At 41.5% G+C, this 25,650-nt stretch overlaps 1 protein-coding gene and 1 long non-coding RNA gene across 11 annotated transcripts in view; one reads left to right on the forward strand and one right to left on the reverse strand.

The window, feature by feature from the left end:
* RBM47 (RNA binding motif protein 47) overlaps nucleotides 1-24,293 on the forward strand; it is a 148,233-nt gene extending 123,940 nt beyond the window's left edge. For 9 of the 10 annotated variants that reach the window (XM_015244009.3, XM_072944706.1, XM_015244011.3 and 6 more), the window contains 4 exons: nucleotides 12,211-13,370; nucleotides 14,239-14,445; nucleotides 16,873-17,069; nucleotides 21,473-24,293. In XM_015244009.3, coding sequence (XP_015099495.1) covers nucleotides 12,242-13,370; nucleotides 14,239-14,445; nucleotides 16,873-17,069; nucleotides 21,473-21,712 — 1,773 coding nt within the window. In that variant the 5' untranslated portion in view covers nucleotides 12,211-12,241 and the 3' untranslated portion in view covers nucleotides 21,713-24,293. The remainder of the gene's footprint in view (nucleotides 1-12,210; nucleotides 13,371-14,238; nucleotides 14,446-16,872; nucleotides 17,070-21,472) is intronic. The other variant, XM_072944726.1, reaches the window with a different exon arrangement.
* On the reverse strand, nucleotides 1,818-12,220 carry LOC116284215 (uncharacterized). The gene is made up of 3 exons (XR_012062016.1): nucleotides 11,583-12,220; nucleotides 5,034-5,187; nucleotides 1,818-2,770 (listed from the first exon to the last, which is right to left on the reverse strand). It is a non-coding gene; the product is annotated as an uncharacterized lncRNA (long non-coding RNA).
* Nucleotides 24,294-25,650: the final 1,357 nt, after the last annotated feature.

Below are 25,650 nucleotides of genomic sequence, written 5' to 3' on the forward strand. Positions count from 1 at the left end.
TAAGTGTATTGGCGCAGGCAAAAAAAAAAAATCATGGAAGTTCTCCAGCTGCCTGACCGGTGCCTGCTTACCAATAAGGATCTAAGGAGACTTCGCTGTCTTCCATCAGTAGTTGGTGGGACCTTTCCCCTTGACACTGCTGGTGCCTGAGCTGTGTATTAGAAATGCCAGCTCCAATACCAAAAGTGACCTAACTGTCCTTTGGTGAGCTCCTTCTGGTGCTGCAGACAGACTGCTGGACAATGCTTAGTATGACTCTTTGTACGCTGTTCCTAGGTGCCAGTAAACCACAAAAGTTAAATATAACTAGATAAATAGAAATAGAAAACAAATGTCCAAAGCAATTTATCCCACCCTGTTTCTTATAAAAGACAGTTCTTACTCATTGGTTCTTTCATTGATTTATCCCTTTACTGATGCATTTCTTCATTCAGGGCTATTCACTGGGGATACCAAAATAAAAGTCCCTGCCTTTGAAAAGCTTCAATTATAGCTAATGGGATAAACATTGTTTTAATTTTTCTAATATATTTCAAACAGTATAGAATAAAGTGGAAATAGACTAAAATATCTAAAATCACTTCACAGGAGAAAATGAATTTTAATTTTTCTGTTATTAAGAGACCTCTCTCAGATGACCCCATTTCTAATATAGTCCAAGTTTTTACAATAAAGAATTAAGCTACTGGGTGTCAGGGTTTAACTTTAGCCATATTTTTGCTAGAAGGACCTGTTTTTTTTTTCTTTTCACTTTTTTCTTTATTGAAGTGTAGTTAATTTACAATGTTAGTTTCAGGTGTACAGCAAAGCAGTTCAGTTATATATATACACATATATATATAATTTCAGATTCTTTTCTATTATAGCTTATTCTAAGACATTGAATATAGCTCCCTGTGCTATACAGTAGGTCCTTCTTGTTTACCTATTTTACATATGGTAATGTGTATCTGTTAATTCCAAATTTATCCCTCCCCTGCTTCCCCTTTGGTAACTATAGTTTGTTTTCTGTGGAAGAATCTGCTCTTTAAACTATCATTTTCGTTTCTCACTATATTCTTCATCATCATAATAAAAACCAGACATAACCTGAGGAAGAACAAAGCTAGAAAGCTCATATAGGGAGAATAACATTTAACTATTTAATGAATAAAAAGAAAATATAATTTTGGGGTTAGTTTAAAGTTGCATGAATGCATATTGTCTTTGCCTCCCACTGGAAGGTTTATTTCCTTTTATATTTTTTCTCACAAAGAGTCTATTATAGTCATATTGTTGTAATATTTGAAAATGTTTTTAACTTCAAAAGTACCTGGCATTCAACTTAAAATTTGTAGAAGAAGGTAACCCATGGCTTGCTTATTCAATGTTGAGAGTATTTCTGGACAAATGCTCTTTCATTATAACTACTGCTTTGGGATACTTAATGAAATACAGGGACATCAACATTAAACAGGATCTGGTTTTTTTCTGTGGTAGCAGATATTGTTTCATAGCCAGAACTGAAATGACTAATGTTAACCAAACAAAATCAGAAGGTCGCACCTAAAACTGAAGCTAATGTTTGACTATGTCATTCCATTTCAGAGTCTTTGTTTCTGAACAGGCAATTTGTCATTTTCTTACAAAGAGACCTATGGTATTCTTGTATACTACTATTTGACATACCACCAGAAGGTAATAACAGAACATATCCTGTAAAGCATGTACTGATGTAAACATGGCATAGTAATGATAAATCCTACTAGTACCATATAGCTACTACTTGCAAGTATAGTTTGAATTTGAGGGAAAAGAAAGGCATTTACACACCATCGTAAAGACTGTAAGCTTTTACTCTTCATATCTGGATCTCGACTATACTTGGACTGTCCAGACTTTGTTTTGTCTTGAATATAAGCAGACTCTAATGCCCAGTAGAAGTTAAACTAGAGGCTATCACCCCAAAGAGAAGGCTCCTTTATTAGATTAGAATTCCAGTTTTATCACTGTCTAATTGTGATTTGGAGCTTAAGCACATGATCATCCAGTTTCTCCATCAAGAAAAAAGGCCTGCTACTTTGGCATAGTATTGTAAGTATATATATATATCCATACGTAGGGAAGGTATAAACAGGAAAGACATTTGTAGAGAGATCAATTTTTCAACAACTTGAATCATACTCTGGATGACACAGGGGACTTCCTATCTAAAGTAACTCTATTATAAATCCCTTTGCAAATTAAAGAATGTTTTTATAATAAAAATAACCATCCATCAAACTACCAGTTTGTATATTCAAATACTGCCACATAAGATTTTTCTAAGAATATTATTCTCAGGTAACTTTCTTAAACTTGGGGTGGTAACTTCATACATCATAGTTGACAAATAATATTTACTACTACATTCAGTGGGTAGACACAAAGCATTAGTGTAGGTATACTAAGTAGTAATAAAAAGAATACAATACTTACAGATTGAATAAATATCAAGTGTTGCTTTTTGCATAATCATTAGCTTTAAAAATGCATCATTATAACCACACATTTCACATATACAGTGTCTTAAAGCACTTTCCTATGTAAATATGAAAGGTGATAGCTATAGAAGTTCCCTTCCGGTTTGTCCACAAAAATCTAGGAGTAAATTCCCTCCGATTGTTTAGCTTTAACAATTATTTTATCAGCAGAAAATCAATTTCAAGCAGAAAATTCTGTTATCAAGCAGGACATGTATTCCTCGCAGTGACGCGTTGAGACAGAGATTAGCACCACCACTGGTCTCTTTCTGCAAATGAGGATGATGAGGAAGAAGTCTTTAAATAACTTACCCAACATCATACAACTATACAGTTAAAGAGCTGGGGCTCAAACCTAGGAACTCTGACCCTAGAGCAGGGGTCTTTTGCTATAAGGGGTCAGACAGTAAATATTTTAGGTTTTGTAGACCGTACTGTCCCTGCTGCAGCATTTTCAGCCCTGCCACTGTCGCATGAACGCCATGGACAGCAGGTAAACAAACGGGCATGGCTGTATTCCAACACAAAGTTATAAGAACAGCCACAGGGTTCCATTTGTCCCTCTGGCTGGAGTTTGAGGGCCCATGTTTTAAATTTCATCTCACTGAGATGTCATGAAAAATCAAATAACTTCCTTAAGGTGACTTATACACATAATAGGTGCTCAGAAACGGCACCTATAATTAACTCAAGAGTTTTTAAACCATACATTACAGAAACTTTTTGTGAGAGATTATTTCTAGTCCATCTCCTTCCCTTCATGGAGGATTGCATTTAAGTCATCTCCTCTCTTTTAGTGCTGCTCAGTTCTTAGCATATAAGTGAAGTACACTCTGCAGCCACTTTTCCCAAAATACTAAACATGCTGTGGAACACTGTCCTCCTCTGAAATCATGTCACTGTGCTAAGTGATGGCAGTCAGCAGTGTCTGGCTCATAAAGATGCTCAATAAAATGTTTTTTGATTTTCATGATTTCAGTTCATTCATTCCATTACAACATCATTGGGTAAGCACTACATTTGCAATGATGCGCTATATGATCTTGTAGTTTTAAGTGTAGGAGGATAAGAAGAGCTTCACTCCTCCAGAATTTTCATTTGTCTGTAAATACAATTAAACCAGACATGTGCAGATTTTCAGTCCTTGTCCACCTGTTACAGCTGGGTCACTCCTTGGGTTCTGTTTTGACTCATGGTCAATTGCTGCTTATGTATTTTACTAAGCTACTGTCATAGCTTTGGCACTCAATGAAATGTTTGTTCAAAGAACATATATGACCTCCTAGGGCAAAATAACCTTACGTGGCTGCCCATCTTTGCTCATGGTGTTAGCTCTGCTCTCTCTCCTCTCCCTCCTTCTCTGTCACCCTTGCCAGACTAGGAGCCCCAAGGACTATGCAGTAGTCACCAATGTATTGGCAAGCACCTAGCAAGGCCTGGTATACAGCAGTGTTCAGTCAGTGCAATCAGCAAGTGTTTGAATGAATGAGTGAATAAATGAATGAATGCATACACAAATATTGTTTGATCATCCATTTCATCAGATCATTGCCTTTTGCCTAAGAGGTTCATAAGTGATTTTAGCGTCAGTGAATTGATTGTGTGCCGGGAGCACATTTTCAGTGATCATTCATAGTATGTCTTTAAAAAGAAAAACTGAATCTTAAGGAAAATTTTCTACATTATTAAAGAACCAGTGACAAAAAGCAGATTGTCAGCAGTTTTCACACGTCCATGAAGCAGAGGGGTCTGAATCTAAATGAGGCACTTCTATAGCTTGGCAGATCTTTAGCCTGATTTCAAAAGTGGTGTTTGTGTGACCCAGGCCTGTTAGTTTGCTGGATGACAAATGAATTTGACAGTAGAATTAGTCTTATAGGGCTTTATGGTGGTGGTTGTTTACTTTGAAAAATTAAATCGATGGGTTTTCAACCAAGTTAAATGAGTAGTTTGGCATCAAAGAAATACTACCTTGGACCTTTGAAAAATCTTGCACATTTCTCAGCATTTGACAGCAAGAGCCAGATCAAGAAACCAAGCCCATGCTGAGGGTGGAGAGGGTAACAACTTCTCTTGCTACTTAATTAGTACCGCCCATGTGCAAGTATATGATCTATGTATAACTCTAAGGTAGTCAGACTCGATCAGTAATTCAGAGCAGGGAGCAAATTTTTCCCCTGGGAGGCCTTTTTGGTTGTCATATGTTGGAAGTGGGGGTGGGCATCCAATCAGTAGAGAGCCAGGATGATCTGAAACATGACATGGTGCACAGGACAGGGCCCCCTCCCCTCAGCAAAGAATTACTACCCCCAAAATGTCAGCAGGGAATGAAGTTGAGAAAGTTTGACACCTGAGGTTCCTTTGCAGCTCGAATTCTCAGATTTTAGGAAATTAGATTCTGTATGTGAAAGAATTTTATAAATGGCAAAACACTGCATAAATTCACGCTGCTATTATGATGCAAGTCATCGCTGTTTCTCCTTCTCTTTCTCCTCCCTGGCATCGGTCTGCCAGTCAGCCCTCCATCCTCACCAGATCCCTGGAAGGTGTAGGTCCCAGGAGCCCAGACAAGGGGTGAAACGAGATGCCATCCTCCTGCTAGTTCACAGTCTGGGAAACCCTTAATCCAGGAGGCAGAGGTGGCCAAATTTGCAGGGTTCATTTTTTTCAGCACTATCCCATCAACCTGTTGAGAAAAAATATGTGTGTAATGCTTATTTAAAGGGAACCAGATAACAGATTCCCAATGGTATGTGTGTACTGCCAAACCCCCACTGAAAACTCCCCTGTGCCGCTCCTTTTGGGCGGGTGATTTTACCTTCTCCTGGTGCACAGCCAGGGCCCTGGGAACCCACAGCCAAATGCCTCATTTTCAGGGATGTGTTGATAGAAATGCCTGAGAAAAGTGAGCCTCATGGCTTTGCATCTGTTTATCAAACAGTCATTCACTGAATGATGTCCTTTGCTATAACAAAATCTGACTCTTTAAGTGTCATTAAGAATGAACTCTTCTCAGATTAGCCAGGAACTGACAGAAGGTGTGGCCTAGGATGTCATTATTCTAGTGCCTCCTGAGCCTTTCAGGATTCCCCCTAAATGGAAGGGAGTCATGGGAGGATTTTTGTGTGTCCTCGACGCCATGCCTGCAAATAGCAGAAGGTTGTCAGCTGAGATAGAAAGAAAAAGAGCCCGGTTCCGGTCATCAGCTTATTGTTTGGGCCCACAGGTAAATTCCAGGTCTTCTGCCTCCATTTTGTTAGAACTCCTTTCAACATGTTCACAGCCCAAGGTAACAGAAATGTCCCCATCCCAGAGGCCTGCCCATGGGGGCAGTGTTCTCTCTGCTGTTTACTCTAGTGGGCGGTGGTAACTTGGCGAAGGGCAGTAAGATAACCGCTCTGGGTGAGGCCAAACCTTGGAAACGTTTTGCAGAAGCTGATCTTTGATTCTTTCCCCCCTGACGTGTAGCATTAAATGGCATTTAATCCTGGAACCAGTCCTCTGAAATGGGTGCTTTTATTACTAGAACCATCTTAGAGATGTGGACCTGGAGCCTCATATGACACACCTAGTAAGTCTTGAATTGAACTCCGAAGTCTTCGCTTTTAACCAATATGGGAAGTATTTTATTGTACCTGTACATTCTGTATGCTAGGTCGTGACTAAGAAGAGACTGTTAGTAAAGACAAACATTTTATGGTATACATAAAGGACACAGAAGTAGAAATCTAACTGCACACAGAGACAGAATTACCTCTTGGATAAATACATTCTAAAACCTTCCAACTGAATTAAATTCCAGCTAGTGCTGGAAGACACTGCTTAACACTGCATATTATCTTCAAACTGCAATGTGTCTGTTGGTCAGCAAATAAAACTCCGAAGAATTCCAAATTGCACATTAATCTCACGCACACACGCACGCACGCACCCAGAGCTGTGAACCAAAGTTAACTGGTGGTCTGCATAATTCTAGAGTAAACTCATGTCTGTTTTTGATCCTAGGTAAAGACTGATTGGTACACGTTGTAAATATTTCCCAGTACAGAGTTATCCCTTGCCCTCTAAAATTACCCAGTTCAAAGTTAAAATCCTACTGAAAGGTACTCTGAGCCAGTACTAAGAAGAGGATTCAAATCCTTGATGATTTCTGTTCTGAGTTAACCCTGAAATATTATTTTACCCCAACAAGCTCAAACTCGACCTAAAACAAAGACAACAAGAATTCTAGCTAATAGTTCAGAATAATAATAGCTTGACTTGAAAGTATTTTCCTCTGTTTTATATGCCAAAGAGTGAATAAATGATTTGTTTCGAATAGATTGCCATGTTTGTTTAATGCTAGCAGCCTTCAGTGAAGACTAATGCGTTTTCAGCGTGTGCAAGAATGGCTCCGTGTTGGGAGGGTCCTGCCCCGGGGGAACTGGCATCCAGGTGGATGACTGGACTTTTTGCATCCAGTGCAGCAAGTCTCTTCAGGTTCTTCCTGGAAGAGCCTCTGCAAACTGCTTTAGCCAAGGGTTAGGTGAGAAATAGGTTTACACTTGGATGCCTGAGCTGTATCACCAGTGGAGAATCACCCTGCCAGACAGCTTACCTGCTATGAACGGAATCTGGGAGACTCTGATACGCCAGTCTACACCAGAACACACAGGCTGGACTGCTCATTCTGACCAGTTTAAAGTTGGCTGGGGTAACCTCTTGCTTGTTTCCTTGTAAACACAAGAATCCTACATAGGGGCAAGATTCTTGCCTCAAGTTCATATATCTTTTTCTTTTTCAAGTTTCTTGAGCACTTGGTGCTGGGTCCTACACTAGGAGCTTTACACGGATTATTTCAGCCCTCTGGTAAGAATCACTTAGGGGCAGCTGTGGTACAGACTCTAAGCCACACTGTCAGGGTTCAAGGAAGCTCTGTGAGGATGAGGTCCACTGGTATCTGGCACATAGTAGGTGCTCAGTAAATATTTGCAGAATGAATGAATAAATGAGCACAAATGCTTCTGTCTCTTTTTAAAATCTTAAGAAATTATTGTTCACATGTAAGTATTAGGAGCTGAGCCAACAACCTTCACCAGATCTCTCTTCTTGTAGGTCTCATAAATTTGACCACACAGTTAAGTGGAAAACAGCTTAGAATAAGGGAGGGGGGGAGGCAGCTCAAGAAGACTCTTTAATATAGGTTAGAATTTTTAAATTGGTCCTGAAATTAGGTCACTGCTCAGCACAGGATACAGAGGGAAAAGTGACTGTAATACTTAGCAATAGGAATCTCTGTTATTTAGTCTCACTGACGTGCTCTGCACATCTCCTGGAGCAGAGGTCAGCACACTTTTCTATACCTGGCCAGATAGTAAGTATTTTAGCCTTTATGGGCCATACACTCTGTCTGAACTAGTCAACTCTGCCATTGCAGTGCAAAAGGAGCCATCTTAAAAAACAAAAAGAATATGGCTGTGTTCCAATAAAACTTTATTTACAAAAACAAATAACAGGCTACATTTGGCTCATGGCATAGTTTGCCAAGCCCTGGTCTAAAGCATGTCTAACTGTAATAAATCTTCTGTTCCATCTCTCAGAGAGGGCCGTGCAGCTAATGCTGCATAGTTCCCTTTTTTAAGACATTAAGTACACCATATATCTTTTACATATCTAAGCCTTTGACCTTGAAAACTCATTAAACAGCACACCATGAAATTTATTTAACTCTATTATCTTAGACATAAAGAGAAAGGAGTTTGTAGATCATAAGATTTTCTTGAATGTGTTAAACTGACACAATGTACCATTTTTTAATGGCCTCAAATGAAATCTTAATTTTATGGAATCTTATTTTTATCCTTTTTGCATCTCTGAGCCTTCTCATCCTCTCTCTTTTTTGTATGTTGTGTGTGTATATATGTTAAAATATACATAACAAGATTACTCTAGTTTTAAGTGTACAGTTCAAAGTACATTCATACCAGTGTGCAACCATTACCACTATCCATCTTCAGAACTTTCTCATCATCCCTCACTGAAACTCCACAAAACTCTTAATTCCCCATTCTCCCTCCCCCCAAATCCTGGCAGCCACCATTCTACTTTTTATCTCTATGAATTTGACTATTTAGAATATTTCTCCTTTTGTGTCTGGCTTATTTCTCTTAGGATGCCTTCATGGTTCATTCATGCTGCAGCATGGGTCAGAATTTCTTTTCTTTCTAAGGTTGAATAATATTCCATTGAGTACACATGCCACATTCTGTTTGTCCATTCATGTGTCAATGGGCTTTTGGGTTCTTTCTACCTTTTGGCTACTATGAATAATAATGTTATGATCACTGGTATACAAGTATGTTTGATTCGTTGTTTTCAGTTCTTTTGGGAATGTACCTAGTAGTGGAATTGGTGGATCATATGATAGTTGTTAAGTTTTTGAGGAATCACTAAACAGTTTTCCACAGTAGCTGCACCATTTTACATTCCTGCCAATAATATGCAAGGTTTCCAGTTTTTCCACATTCTTGCCAACACTTGTTTTGGTTTTTTTTGTTTGTTTATTTGCTTGGTTGGTTGGTTAAAACAGAATGCTAATGGATGTAAAGTGGTATCTCACTGTGGGTCTCACTTTTTTTATGTCAGTGTTTGTAGTTAGTGTAAAAAATAGTTCATTTAGACACTACATTAATCTGTGTCTCATCTCGTGCAAGTTATATACATATTTTTTACATATATGTACATTTATTCCTCTCCTAGCTCCAAAATTATGTGAGATGGCTTCTAAGGATATGAAAACAATAAGATAAATAATATTTAAGTAGCTAAATTCATTGCATTGGGGATATAGAAGACTAAAAAAATGAATCCATAGCCGAAATTGGATGAACCTGAGAGTGTGTTGTAATGTCCTATATAATTACAAAAACTAAAGCAATAAATTCAATCCTGAACCTCCTAGTGGCCAAAGAAAGAAGGGAAAGAGGGCCAGTAACATGATTCATTTATTCTAGATGATGAAAGCTCAGGAACAACGCTTTTCTTGGCTCATAGATGTAAGAAATGAGCTATAACTATTTTTAAACAGATGATTATGTTACACCAGCAGATTGCAGGCTGAAAGCAAACAGAATTTTTGGTAAACTTAATGATATTGGAATTGGGAATGACTCCCCTAGCCTGATCATTATAAAACTTTTTTGTGTGTTAAATGGTAGTCTCAAAGTACAATTAGGAAAATAAAAAGTCAATTCCACATATCTCAGCAGAGCAATAACGCCTGTTCCTTTGGACTTTAGTCACTACGTAATGTCATACAACACGTAAGATATTGAACTGCCTCATACGCATTTATATATGTACCTGGCATGTCCTTCCCAGGTCACAGATTATAAACGCATATGTTATTTGTACAAATAATATTCTTAAGAATATACCCTCATCTTCCTTTTGGAAGGAGGGAAAGCTCTTCATGTTCAAATCTGATATTGAAATGTCTGCTTCAACATGAAACTATGGGAATTAATGTATTATTTTCAAATTTATACCAGAAAAAAGACTTCATGATGACTGGATATGTTGTCAAACCAGCTTTCAAGCAGTTGAAGAGCAAAGAAAATTAAAAATAAGAATAGAAGCCATATCAAACAGATGTTTTTAAAGAACTGAGAAAGTGTCAAAATTACTTGAAAATGGGAAGAACTGGTCTTAAGTTTTACCAGAAGTTAGGATGAAAGATAAGAATAACTGGCATTTCTTGAGCATTTACCATGTTCTAGGCACTGTTCAAAGTGCTTTGTATTAACTCACTCTTCTAAACAAAGTTAATACCTAATGATCATTCCTGTTTTATAGATAGGGAAACTGAGGCATGGGGCAGCTAAGTATCCCTGCTCCAGGTCATACAACCAGGAAGTGTTAGATGTAGGATTCACACATAACCATGCATTCTGGCTCCAGTGGCCACTCACTTACCATTAAGCTGTACTGCCCTTTGACGTTACAGCAAATGAACCAAAGAAGTATTACCAGTGGGCAAAGTAACATCTCAGATTTCTGTTGTGTCCCTATAATTTCTTTTTTAGGGTTTTTTTTTTTTTGGTGATAAAACTTACCTTAATTGTCCTTGACATTTCCCTTAATATCCTTGTACAGAATTTTTAAAGATAAGTGATTAAAAAAATGAGAAAAAATTGAATGATAAAACCTTATGCAGCTATTATAAGTTATGGTTTTACAGCGTTAAGAACATGGGGAAAATGTTTATAAAATGAATTAAGAAGCAGGATGTAAATTTATTGGAAGCCCAGCTTCCCCACTCCACCGCCTGCCTGAACTATTAAAAGAAAGATGGAAAAGTTTAAATGTGGCTGTCACTGGGTAGGAGAGTTAAAAATAACTCCTTTTCTTATTTTTCTTAATTTTCCATAAAATTTACTTGAATACTTTTAAAGTCCAAAAAAATGAAATAAACTTCATGTTTTAAAAAGCCAATCAGAGTTATTCTTTACAAAAGCATGATACCAGGTTCTTAGTGATAATCTTATTGTATAATTTAAAATCATTTCCACTCAGCCCCATGCTGTATGAGTGAAGGTGGCACGGTTCAGAATTGCACTGTTGTGTGTAGCTATTTAATTTTAAAATAAAGTGAAAATTTCTGCAACAGTCACATTTCAAGTATTCAGTAGCCACGAGTGGCTAGTAACAGCTTTTCCATCATCACTGAAAGTTCTACTGCACAGCACTGGTTTGGAAGAAAGAACACAAAATTTGGAGCCAGATGACTTGGAATCAAGTCCTGATACGAGCCAGTACTTGGTGTGAGAAATGGACGATTTACTCAACCTCTCTGAGTCTATCTCCTCATAGACAAATTGGAACTAATGATAATATCACTTACCATGAAAGGAGATTAAGAAGATCAAATAAGATAATGCATGTAACAGTTTTCTGAAAACCATACTGTGCTTTACCAGGTAGCTGCTGCTTCATAAATCCCCCAGTTTGATCTTAATCTAGCTCTTTGTGCACTGATTCCACATCCATGAATGATTCATACCAAGAATTATGCTGAATGACACCATTAAAAATCACACTTACCAGCTCTTAGCACAGTTCCTAGGACAAGTCTTTGGTAATGTAGATGTTTCATCTCTTGTAAAAAGCCTCGGCACACAGCTCTGTATCTTCTGTAATAACACCTCAGTTTTTTACTTAACAATGTAAATACACTGCCCTATTTCCATTCCTAAATGAAAAAGACTGTCTTAAAAAAGAAAGCAAAGAAATAGGCTTTGTCTGCCAAAGAAATAAATGGGGCAAAATGCTATAACTTAAAAGGAAATCAATCTGAGTTGACAGTGCAGGAATTAAGCAAAAGATGTTGCCAACTGCTGCAAGAACATGAGGTTTTCACTGACAATTACAGCTGGTTCTCTATGCTTCAAAGCTGTTGGGGTACTGATTAAGCGGAAGTACTTGCTTATTCTGATTTTTTTTTCTCCCAAGTCACTTCTGGTTTTTCCTGCAAAACAACTTGCTTAATTTAGACTGTTTTAACGCTGCATATCCAGAGCGGTCTCCATCTTCCTCCTCATTTAACCACCTGACAGTTCAGCGTGAGTCTTGTATGCCTTGGGGGAAAAAAGAAAGGAAGGAAAAAGGAGTCAAGTTCTGGCTCGGCTCGGCGCAGATGCCACACTCATCCTTTCCCTCCTGCCTCCCCCAGGTTCCCTCCAGCCGTGGATGCCTTTGACATTATGACCGCAGAGGATTCCACCGCAGCCATGAGCAGCGACTCCGCCGCCGCGTCCTCGGCCAAGGTGCCCGAGGGCGTGGCGGGCGCGCCCAACGAGGCGGCGCTGCTGGCGCTGATGGAGCGCACGGGCTACAGCATGGTGCAGGAGAACGGGCAGCGCAAGTACGGCGGCCCGCCGCCCGGCTGGGAGGGCCCGCACCCGCAGCGCGGCTGCGAGGTCTTCGTGGGCAAGATCCCGCGCGACGTGTACGAGGACGAGCTGGTGCCTGTGTTCGAGGCGGTGGGCCGCATCTACGAGCTGCGCCTCATGATGGACTTCGACGGCAAGAACCGCGGCTACGCCTTCGTCATGTACTGCCACAAGAACGAGGCCAAGCGCGCCGTGCGCGAGCTCAACAACTACGAGATCCGCCCCGGCCGCCTGCTCGGCGTCTGCTGCAGCGTCGACAACTGCCGCCTCTTCATCGGCGGCATCCCCAAGATGAAGAAGCGTGAGGAGATCCTGGAGGAGATCGCTAAGGTCACGGAGGGCGTGCTCGACGTGATCGTCTACGCCAGCGCGGCCGACAAGATGAAGAACCGCGGCTTCGCCTTCGTGGAGTACGAGAGCCACCGCGCCGCCGCCATGGCGCGCCGCAAGCTCATGCCCGGCCGCATCCAGCTGTGGGGCCACCAGATCGCCGTGGACTGGGCCGAGCCCGAGATCGACGTGGACGAGGACGTGATGGAGACCGTGAAGATCCTCTACGTGCGCAACCTCATGATCGAGACCACCGAGGACACCATCAAAAAGAGCTTTGGCCAGTTCAACCCGGGCTGCGTGGAGCGCGTCAAGAAGATCCGCGACTACGCCTTCGTGCACTTCGCCAGCCGCGAGGACGCCGTGCACGCCATGAACAACCTCAACGGCACCGAGCTGGAGGGCTCGTGCCTCGAGGTGACGCTGGCCAAGCCCGTGGACAAGGAACAGTACTCCCGCTACCAGAAGGCGGCCAAGGGCGGCGGCGCGGCGGAGGCGGCGGTGGTGCCGCAGCCTAGCTACGTGTACTCCTGTGACCCCTACACGCTGGCCTATTACGGCTACCCCTACAACACGCTCATCGGGCCCAACAGGGACTACTTCGTGAAAGGTTAGTGGGGGCTCTTCGCCCGGGTGGGCCGAGGGAGCTGCGTCCACCAGGCAGGCGGCGTTGGGGCTGTTGTGGCTGTCATTTACTGGTCTGGTGGAGGCGACCCCTGCCCACCCTTGTCTGGGTGTCCAGTTCTGGGTTCTGTTCTTTGCTGGCACTTAAGGCATTCACTTCATTAGCGCTGAGAGAAATGCAGCTCATTCGTATGAATGGGGGTAGTGGTAAAATCATGGGGGCACGCCAGCTCTTGGCGTTCTGCCTTAACAGGGCCTACCCAATTTGCGGCTAGTCCCTAGGTCTCTGATTTCTTGGGTTGAAACCTACTTGTAAAATTAAATCTTTAGAATGTTGAGGAGAAGGGGGCGCAGTGTTGTTGGGGTTTTTTGTTTTTTGTTTTGTTGATTTTAATCACTAGTTAGCCTACAATGAAACCAGGCATTACTCTAGGAAACAAAATACTTAGGTTCTGGGTCCTGCTCTGCAATTAGCTGGCTCTGTAACTTCAGTAGTCCCTTTAACCTCCCCAGGCCTGCTTTCTCATGCATAGAATGAGGAAGGTGAGCTAGCAGTTCCCCTTCCCCATCTAACTTTTTGTACAGTCTGTGAACATTTTTATTTATTGAAGTTGCAGTCGCAGTTCTAGGAACTCACCTTTCAAGTTCATCTCTTGCATTAATCAGATGTCTTAGGATGCATCTAGCTGGAACAGAATGTCTGAGCATCTTCCCAGCTGGCTGAAGAGCAGAGATGTAGCCACCTGCAACTTAGACCTGGGGCAAACACCTAAGTGCCAAGAACCTTGAGTTAAGCTCTGCCTTCTGTACTGTCACTATTGGCGGCTCATCACCTTTTGTGTTTTTATTATAAGCAGGCAGCATAAGAGGCCGGGGTCGAGGTGCGGCTGGCAACAGAGCCCCGGGGCCCAGGGGTTCCTACCTTGGGGGATATTCTGCTGGCCGCGGTATATATAGCCGATATCATGAAGGAAAAGGAAAACAACAAGAAAAAGGATACGAACTTGTACCGAATTTGGAAATCTCTGCCGTCAATCCAGTAGCCATTAAACCTGGTGCAGGTCAGTATAAACCAGAGTGAGAATGCATCTATTCAGCCTGAACCCCAACCCCCTCTTTGAAGTGACCCCAAGACTTCCTTGGGTACTTCCCTCTGCCTGTGGGTTCCTCTTCTCAGAGCAGCCGGAGATTAGGCAAGGAAGGTGGCCTCCTGGGCCTTCTTATCTAGAACTTAGGGGGATAGTGTAGTTTTGACCACATTCAAGTCAAACTTTCTGGTGGTGGGTTTTTCAAATGGGCGGGCACCAGTTGTTAGGCTTTTTCTCAGTTAGGCAGATTCTTGGGTTCGGGGAGGGGGCAGGTTGGGTAGAAAAATACGAAGCTCTTCTGTATCTTCTACCAGCTAAAAACTTTCTTTTCCTTACTCAAGCCTGTTTCTACCCCAGCCATTAGAAGCCAGAGGTTGCAGCTCATTGCTGGTTCTGAGCGTTGTTGGGAAGGGTAGAAAATTCCCCTTCAGGAGCAAATAACATGACTTGTCCTTGACTTGTCCTTTGTCCTGGTCTTAACAAACCAGCATGCCTGGGGGCAAGGCAGCAGTGAAAGTTTTTGCAGCTAATTTCCAGCTTTTATTTCCTCCTCTTGCTGAATCAGTAGATTTGGGGTGGGGGCGCTCAGGTAACTCAAGCCATGGACCTTAAACTTTGCTCTCACCCTCCGGGCTCCACAAGCCAGTTTTCCAACATTGTTTGTGCCCATTGGTCATTTCACGTGAGATTTTCCTTGCGATCGTAACCTGCAAGGAGCTGTATTTAACTCCATTGTGTGAGCCTGGCACAAACTCCCTAATTGCACACACCGCACAAGCACCCAAACACATGGGAAATCCGATGTGATCCCTTCCAAGCTCAGCCGCTCAGATTTTCTGCTACTATGCACTCCCTCCCTGGCTGGAACAGACCCGGGGGAGCTGTGCATGTGGGATGTAGGTTGGCATTGGCCACATAGGGCTCACAAAGCATTTTCCCAGAGCTTTCTTTTGAAGTAATCAAGTGATTTTTTTTTTTAATGCCTATGAAAAAATTCTGCAATTTTTGCAGTTAAGTGACTAAATTTTCTAATGAAGGCCATTGGTGCTCTAAGCAGTGTAAGACTGATCCTGTTTCTCTTGTAATTCCATTTAACAGAGCCTGGGAGTTGTCCCTTCTACTTGTTGGGAAAGGGACTCCTGTTGGCAGTAGCTTAAGTGATAGCTTAGGATTCATCTAAAGAAAAGAACTCTTAAACAGTCTTTAAGCATATAGTTGTGTTCTGGGGCATGAGGTAGAAAATATTGTGGGCTGATAACCAGAATAGTCCAGAGTTACTCGGTACAGCCCCAGCGGTGCTCAAACTCATAATCCTTTCTGGGCCCCATCCCCTGGCCTCTATTTCTGATTCATCCAGAAAATTAGAACTTTGTATTTTAGGAGAAGCACAGGGCAGTAGTAGTGAAGTATCTGGGCACAAGACCATATGGTTGGAAAGGCAGATAAAAGATTTTATTAAGTTCTTCAGTGTATTTTATTGAATGGCTGTATCATTGTTAAGCCTGCAGTCATTTCTCTCTGCCTTATGTCAGGTCAGCTTTTATTAGAAGAAATGTACCTACAGTTGGAGAAAAAACTTAAGTGGAAGGACATTTTGTGTTTGCATTTCAGTATTCTTACTCATCCTTTCAACACACACACACACACACACACGGACACCACACACACACTCTCACACAAACTCCCCCAAATCAGGGCTAGTATTTTTTCCTTTTTACCTCTGTTTATTATACATTGACATTCACTAACTGCTCTCTCTTTGAATCTCTGGTTGAAATGAGTCCATTTTTTATTATGTATTTTTCCTCGAATCAGTAGTGTTGAATTCTGAAATCCAAGATGGGGAGGATGTACACAGACCTCTAGGTTCTCAGAATGAAACCCTCAACGGCACCTGCTTCTTTAAACGTGATGAAAGTGAAAAAGGGCAGCAGATCTGGTAGTGAGTGAGGTGAGGGACAAGGACCCAGCAGGCTCATTCTCACACCCTTGGGCCTCAAGCCTCCGATCTCACTTCTTCTGAGCCAGTTTTCTCAGAATTAGAAGGCCCTTTCTTGCTCTGTAGGACCTCAAGAGTAAGAGTCAAAATGTGGTTTTTCTTTTAGAAGCAGTGGGAAATGTTGGCACAGAAACCTAACTGTAGACTTGCCTTCCCTGATAATCTCTGGGGAGACCCCATCCATCCCCGCGTGGTTCCTTTTGAAAAGCAGGCAGAGGGAGTACCTGCCACCTCCCCTCTCTTCCTCTTGGGTAGCACCTCGCTACCTTATATGGAGAGAGCATTAGTTTGCCAGGAGAGCCCCTTACTGCTAAACTGTTTTTAAGGATGTTGAGAAACTGATGGACCTCTCTCGGTGACTGGGAATGATTGACCCACGTCCCCTCTTCCTTCTCTTGCAGTGGCCATCCCTGCCATCGGGGCCCAGTATTCCATGTTTCAGGCTGCTCCAGCTCCTAAAATGATGGAAGATGGCAAAATCCACACAATGGAGCACATGATCAGCCCCATCGCTGTGCAGCCCGACCCAGCCAGCGCCGCCGCAGCTGCGGCCGCCGCCGCGGTCATTCCTGCTGTGTCCACGCCACCGCCTTTCCAGGTAGGGTCCTTGCTGCAGCCATTGGCACTTGTGTGAGGCCTCGTTTATCACTGATTCATTTAATATTCGACAGGAGAGTTATACTGTGTGCCTTGCTGTCTGTTAAAACTGTGGGATTGGGTGACAGAGAAGTTTTTTAAGATCAGTCATGACAGGATGGATAAGTTTTAAATAATAATTGTACCACCCTACTATCACTGTATTAAAGATGGGAAGCAATATGCAAAAATGACATAATTTCTCACAGTGTCATAATATTTAACGTCTTAATGACACTGGATTTTTCACTCATGTTCTTATTGTTAAGGAGCTGACACAGAAAGTCCAAGGAGATATTTCACATTTTTACATCCCAGATTATAGTTCAATGAAGATTTTTTTTAAGTTCTGCCCCTCCTTTCCCCTCCTTCCAGAATATATACATATATATACATATATGTGTGTGTGCCTGTAGAGAGAAATGTCTGTAGAGTTAAAGGTATATGAAACTTTACAAAATTTGCCTGTAATCCTTTCTTCCAACCACAGCCAACTATTCCTGTGTCTCCTCCCAGTCCAGTCCCAGCCTCCTTCCCCACCTCTACTCAGAGTGTTCTCTCTGTGGTTTCTTCAGTCTCATCTCGTCTCTAGAATCTTTCCCGTCCACCTCGCTCAGAAATCATCTCTCCTGTACTTCTCCGGTGTTAGTTGGCATTTGACTGCCAGTATGTTCCATGTCCCCAGTTAAAACAAAACTCTCCCAGACCAAGAGCTATGGCTTGTATTTCATTGTATCCGCAACACGTAGCACACAAGGAATACCTGTAAACGATAGGTCACTCATCCAGACAGGAAAATAATCTTATTAAAGCTATCCTTTGTGACGCAGTGAATCTCAAATACGTTATCAATCGACAAGCGTAAATACTCAGGCCGGAGGGTGTCTCTTATCTAATTGGATAAGAATTATCCAGGTAACTTGTTTATAAAACAGAGATTCTTAGCCTCAAACCCCAGAAGAGTCCCAATTCAGCAGAACTGGGCTGGATTCTAGAATCCATATTTTGTTCCAGCTCCTCGGTGTTGCTGGAACAGAGCCAGGCTTGGGAGCCCCTGCTGTTTACTTGCTGTTGCCTACTCAGCACCAATCTTTTTTTTTTTTTTTACTTGACATATAGTCAGTTACAATGTGTCAGTTTCTGATATACAGCATTAATGTCTCAGTCATGCATATATACACATATATTCTTTTTCATATTCTTTTTCATTAAAGATTACTATAAGACATTGAATGTAGTTCCCTGTGCTATACAGAAGAATTTTTTAAAATCTGTTTTTATATATAGTGGTTAACATTTTGAGCACCAGTCTTGACTGCATTATCCAGAATGGGTCAGACTGACGTTTATTTATCAGTATATTATCAAGTATTCTTTAACTTGGGACTTCCAAAAGCCCAAAAAAGGAATAGGTTGGAAATGACTCACATTGTAGTTTTCACTGTGGCCTGACTATAAATAAATACAGTAACCTACAAGCATTACTTAGTGGAATTCTGCTAATAATTTTTAATCCCTTTGTGAACTTTGGTCTTTGCTGTATAGTCTGAGTTCTGGTTGGGCCCAAATTCTAGGCTTCGTGATCAGGTTCCGGGTCTCAGGCCATTTCTATCTTGTATGAGTATGCACTGGATGCTGCCCTTAGGGTCTTCATTCAGAGTTGCGGTTTGTGAATTTGTTACACGTACTATCATTATCAGTTGATTCCTATGGAGATTTTTTTTCTCCTTCAGTATGTTCTGCAGAATGCCTGGCACTGCTTACTTTGTAACCTGAGTGTGGCCTCTTTGAGTGTGTGCAGTCCTGCTGCTGTCCCTCAAATCTCAGTACTCTGTGTCCTGCCTCTGAGCTCCTTGACCAGGGTTCTCTGACACATCCAGTCCTCCGCCTCCTCTGTATTCTCTGCCAGACTGCAGCAGGGGAAGGAGCAATTTAAGCTCTATGGATTGGTGAACAGGACACATTTTGGAGTGGAGCCACGCTGGAAGTCAGTTCCCAGCATGGCTTCCAGAACCTTCCTGTGGAACACCTCCGATCTTCCTCCTCTGTTTTGCAGGGGCTCTGGGGTGTTCCTATATAGGCAGTTTATATCCCAAGTTTCATATTGCCTTTACAAGCAATAAAAAAAGTTTGCTGGTGTAGACAATCACTTGATTCATATTGACTTCTCAAAGTGTTCTTAATCATCACAACAAGTCAAGTATAGGTAGAGCAAAGAGAAGCCTTCCTTTATTTGTTCTTAAGTGCTTCCTCTATTTTTCCAATTATTTTATTTGTTTATTTATTTATAAATGGAGGTAGTGAGGATTGAACCCGGGACCTCATACATGCTAAGTACACACTCTACCACTGAGCTATACCCTCCCCGCCAACCATTCTGTTTTTGAGAGGAGGGAAAATGAGGTCTTTTTCTCTCTCTCTCCCCCAATTCCCATGCTCAGCCCAACCCCATCTCACTCACCTGAGCCCAGGTGTTGGGCTAGACTATAGTACGTGAAAATTTTCTGTCAGATGTCACCTTCCCTGCAATTCCTTCCCTTTGTGCATTTGTCATTAAACAGATTTCCACACATTTGGAAAAGATGGATTGTGTCTTGCCTATGAACGTTTCTCTCCCTGGTTGTAAAGTGCTGCTAATGAGATGTTCATTGCGGCTGTGTTGTAGGAGGCAGGAGAAGGCAAGGCTAAAAGCGCAGATTCCAGAGTCCCACATTCTGTTGCTTAAAAGCCGTCACCTTGTGCAAGTTGTTTAAAACATCCAGACCTCTCCATATAATCATAGTACCAGCTTTGTTGGTGGCTGTGATGATTCAATAATGTCATACAACTAAGGCACTTAGAATAGTGTCTAGCAAACTATGATCTCTGTTATTGTTATTGTTTGCTATAGTTATTATTTTGGTTACAGTTAAAAAAAAGACTCAGATTATGAAATTCCTTTGAATGTAATTTTGTGACTCAAATTTTCAGATTTTGTAGAGGAATGATAAGTAAATTCCTTTGTAAAGATCATTTTTAAAATCTAATTCTCCATTTCATATATCCTGAGTTGTTTCTTTTGAAGTTACGTTAAGACAGAGAGACCATAGCTTCAAGTACTACAGGGCATTCTATGGAACATATGGTAAACCAGTTATTTTGGGGTTTGGGTTTTTTTTTTAATTAAATTTTAATTCAAGCTTTAAATTTAAAATGTTTCTGAAGCTGATGAAGCTTCAAAATGGAACATAATAAAATGAAAAAAAATTCAATATATTCTCCTTAAACAGCCAAACACAGCCTTCAAACACAAAAGCACTAACAGTTGATGCCTTGGCTTATTTTGGCAAACTGTTCATATTTTAATTAAAATAAAAATGTGTAAATTCTGCTACACAGCTTATCACAATGCTTAATATACACAGAAAATGTGACTTTAGTGCATACCACTAGCAAAAGTACCAGATATTTTGTTAAATGTATGTTTTATTTTACCAAAAAAACCCTTTTCCATAAAGCAGCTGGCAGAATTCACTCCATATCAAACGCTTTGGGAAATCCTGAACCACAGTCTGCCCTGCCTACTCTTATTTGTTCTGGAGACACATATGTTGCACTTCCCAGTGGAGGGAAGAAAGTGGCAGGAAGTCACAGAGCCCCACTTCCTCCTCATGTGGAAACCCCACCTTGCCCTTCCGACCCTGTCTCCAGTGTCTCCACTTCTGAGATGCTTTCTCCAGCTCCAAGTTAGTTAGTTCCTTCTCTCACCTTCCACAGCAATTTGTGAATATAGTGGTGTCCTATTTTAGGCAGGAGGTGGTAGAAACGATCACATTTGCTGAAAATTGTGTATGGTCACAGTTTCTTAGGTCACAGCTTAAGAAGCTGGCCCTTGGGAGATATCTGGACTTTGTTTGGTAAAGTTCTCCCAGACCATGCTCCTCTCGGATCTTGAAACATCGTGTGCCTTCAGTTAAGTATGAATTGAGGCAGCTGGCATGTATTTTAGGGAAAATACTCACTCTTAATTACAGTGAGATCAACTGAGGAAAGGGTGGATCTCAACCCCCATCTCTAGCTCACTCCGGGGCATAGGCTAGTTCAGTGTGATGGTGGGCAGAAGATTCCAGAGTATTTAAATTTCCCCTGAGGCTTCTACCTCTGCCACTTTCACCAGCTGAGTCCCAGTGAGCCGTGAGGGTGCAGCTCCGCCTACTGATCACCCTCCCGTAGTATGACTGCTCACCTCTCAGCCTCCCCGCCCTGAGGAAGGAGACCTTTGCTTTCAGTCTTCTCCGACCCCTGGGAGTCGAATGAACGAATGGAGTTGTGAACGAATGGATGCGTCCCCACATGGTCAGTAAGGCTCCTCTCTCTCATCCTCAGGGCCGCCCAATAACTCCAGTGTACACGGTGGCCCCAAACGTTCAGAGAATTCCCACCGCCGGGATCTACGGGGCCAGTTACGTGCCCTTTGCTGCTCCGGCCACCGCCACGATCGCCACACTACAGAAGAACGCGGCGGCCGCCGCCGCCGTGTACGGGGGCTACGCGGGCTACATACCTCAGGCCTTCCCGGCCGCTGCGATCCAGGTGCCCATCCACGACGTGTACCAGACGTACTGAGGCCCGCGCCGCCGCCGCCGCCGCCGAAGGGACACTTCACTATTTATGAAGAAAGCGCGCGTTGGGTTCCCGCGCACAGGAAACCTGACCGCGGAGAATGTTATCAGATATACTGGAATATTTTATATACATGAAGTTTTCACTAGTTTTTTAAAGACTCTTTTCAGTTTTAGCAGGCCCGTGTTCATACATTTCTAAGAGACTTGCAATGGTTCGTGCCTTAAACACCGTCTTTGAAAAATTTGTACTCTGTAGTACATTTGTATAGAGGGTTTTTTTTTGTATTTTTAAGGATATATTTTCAGTATGAAGGTTATTTTCTTAACTGCTGCACTCCAGAGACTTCTATTTTGTAGTACCTACAATAATAAATGTATCAACTATGTATTAAGAAGCACACTTGAGCAGCTAGGGAACTGTTTTGAAAAATATAGTCAATATTTAAAGATACAAACAATAGTGCTTTTAAAAAAATACTACATAAAACATTATTTTCAAAGTTATACTGGAAAGTGCAATTTTAAAATGAGTGAAACCTCTACTTCTGCTGGAATTAAGGGTTGACGGGTGTTGCCATGTGTTACCCAGGACGGTTCTATTCTGTACACTCGATCGCTCCTTAAGCCAACGTTGAAAAGACTTGTCACACTTCTGAGTCCAAACACTGGAAAGCTCTCACGGGCCACCTTCCTCCTGGGCCCCTGCTCATTCTCCGTGTGCCTTTGCTCTTAGATTTGTTCCCTCCCCGCCCTTCCCTACTCACCCTCTCCCCTGATTCCCAGGCCCACCTCTGTGTTTGGCAAGTCTAGGACAAATTAATTACTCTGACAGAGAAAACATTTATGGCTTTTATACTTCTTCTCGGGTTTTTGTTGGGGTTTTTTGTTTTATTGTGTGTAGGGGGGGTTGTTGGGGTTTTTTTTGGTTTGGTTGGGGAGGTATTTTTAATAGCAGAGTATGTGTAAGCACAAGACTTTAATAGTTTGCATAGGACATCTTTGCATAGCTATTCAATTGTCCAGTATACAACTTTCATTCCCTTCCTAATGCTTTTATTATATTTGTTTTGAAGTATGAGTTCGTAGAGACAGAGAATGTTATTGTCGACAAGACCCCGAAGGACTCTTGTCGCAAAAAGTACTACTTCTAGTTGCCTTATCATGTTTCATGCAAAATGTCTGTGGTTGTCAAGGGTTTTGGAAATACTATGTTTATTGTATGGGGCTCCCCGCCTTTGCCATGCACGTGGCAGGTGAACTGAATTGGGGTGCGCACATCCAGGAGGAGGAGGAGAGACCCACAGGAGTTAAAAAGTAGATTGTAAATATCTCCTAATGCTAATTTTTAGTTGTTTTATGTTGCAGAAGTTCATGGTATATAGTTTAATGCACAATGAAACCATTTTATTTCAATGTTATTAAAAAGTTTTGTTTTATTAGGAAGTAAATGTATTGTTGCAGTGTTTTGTGCCTGTTTAAAGGCTTTTTTGTTTTAACAGAGTGAATGTAAAATACAGTAAAATGTTAAGATTGTCATCGACTTTATGGAATACATAACTTGGAATTTTTTTTCGTAAAAGTTCTATCAAGGAAGTGAGGTGTGCAATAGGTGACAAGGACACTGTTGTGTTTTTATGTCATAGTAGAGATTCCATCAAATCTTTCCACTCACTGAACTTTTGCTGATGGCTGAATTCTTATTTGTGGACTAATAATAGGATCCTGCCCTTAGCAAAATGTTTTAGTTTTGTTTTACATTTTAAATTAAGATATTCCCAAATGCCCTCTTTCCCCTCATCTTAGGGTGGGATGAATTTTTTATATATAAGCAATATTTATTTAACTATTCTATAAAATTATTGAGTGCCTGCGAAGGCCTTTAAACATTCCTAACATTCCTTTCCATCGTTCTTAAATGACAGAAAGTAATTGTGCAATGTTTCTGATGGTGTACCCAGCAAGCTGCATCCAAACTCAAATCTGTTGTAATGAGTAATCCAACAAAATGCAGTTTGGATTAGATCCCCATCCCTTGACTTTGTGTGAAAGAAGTACTCTCCTACTCTCATTCCAGTGAAGGACTGGTTAGCCCAGAGTTCACTGGATGAGACTCTGACCCAGAGGTCTTACTGTATTTTACATGTGCCTGTAAATTATTTGCAAAAAAAAGAAAAAAAAGAAAAAGAAAGAAAAAGAAAAAAAGGAAAAAATGATGTCTTAACATGGCAATTTACCAAACTACCTTAAAAACCAGTGTTGGTAACATAGCCAGTTAAGTATCAGTGAGCCTCCCGTCTGTGGTCTGTCTGTTCCTGTTGTTTCAAAACCATTTCACATACGTACACTACTGAGCTAAGTTTATAACTTGAAATGTGAACTTTTTTTTTTTAGGGTTAAGAACAAACTATAAAATGTAAAAAAAAGCTTTCTTGTTCTCTGTTTTCAAACATGCTACCAGTTTAGTTGTTATCTTTAGTTGCTTTGTATTTGAAAAGCTTTTAACTTTATTTAGATTTTGCTTCATTTACAATACATTCTTAGGATGTATGTAGTAAATAAAGCTTTCTTTAAAGCAATTTCAAGACCTTATTTTAAATTGTGTTTTCTTTATACACATTCTTTTTTTTTTTTCCTAACAAAGTTAGAAAAACCCTTACAGTGTGGAAGGAATTGACTAGTTCACTATTTTCAGATGGAGAAAATCGTATCTTTGATTTGGGATTACTAATGAAGATGAGGTACATAGTAAAAATCATGTATTATCAATGTCCTCAAACTTAAGCCCAGGTGGTAGGAGGCTGAACACTCAAAGACTACTCAGCATCTGGATTGGAATAGGATCTGGCAAAGCCTATCACTGCTCTCAGTACTGAAGTTTGTTTATAATCCCAAGAGCCTGACGCTCAGAAATCCACATGGAGGCGGTTGATACGACCGTTGAGCTGTTTGGTGGTCTTGTGAAAGTGCTGGGGCGACTTGAATGTCAGCCACCACATTGGAAACCAAAGCCTCCTGTTTCACCTTTTTACAGTGCCCAGCAAGGTCAGCAGAACACTTCCTTTTTCTCTAGAGATCATTACTAACTTCAGATAGAATCCATCAGCAAAGCCAATCAAATGATTCAAGGGAAAGTGGTAGGTTGTCAACGGAATTACCTCTAAAAATTGCCCTGCCCCATGTGTCTTTGCTATTGACTAAGAATTTTACCTTCTTAGTCTCCAGCAGCCTGGGTTATGGCCTCCCGACCCACATTTCTTAGAATTCTAACTTCCTACTTCCTCTTAAAGGATAAAGGCTTTTTCAGAGACAGAAGAGTCCAGGGAACTTCCCAAGATGACAGATCATTGGGCAGTATTTTCAAGGGCAACAAGATTTGATGATTTCTTCTTGTTCTAGGAGAAAAGTAAAAACGCCCTTCAAGTTGCAGAATCAGTTTGATTGCTCTCGTTAGAAGAAGAATTCACAATCTTATAAAATGCATATTACACCTACTAGCTGTTTGCTTGGCTTTGTTCTAGGTGCTGAGGTGGCTACAGCATGAACAAAACCAACCAAATCTTGCAGGCATAGAGCTTCCATTCCACTGGGGGAAACACAGACAAAATGAGCAGGTAGACAGTGTGTTGGGTGGGGATAAATGCAATACTTGTGTGATTCATTAGGCTCTTTGGCTTCCATTATCTCAGGACCGCACAATAACTCAGTGAAGCAGGCAGGGCAGACATGTGACCCTGCCAAGGTCCCATAAATAGCTGGTAAGAACCAAGACCGAAATCTGGGCTCAGACTCCCAAGTCACAGATTCTGACAGCACACTGACCCTTGAAATGGACCGATTTGGTAGTTCCAACAACCTACTTCAAAGCCTACAAAAAGAAAGGAAAAGCTTTTCTACAGGTGTGGTTTCTTTAGCGTGTTTCCATGTGCAGCCTTATGCCTT

The sequence above is a fragment of the Vicugna pacos genome, chromosome 2 (genome assembly GCF_048564905.1).
Source record: "Vicugna pacos chromosome 2, VicPac4, whole genome shotgun sequence".
Taxonomy (NCBI): domain Eukaryota; kingdom Metazoa; phylum Chordata; class Mammalia; order Artiodactyla; family Camelidae; genus Vicugna; species Vicugna pacos.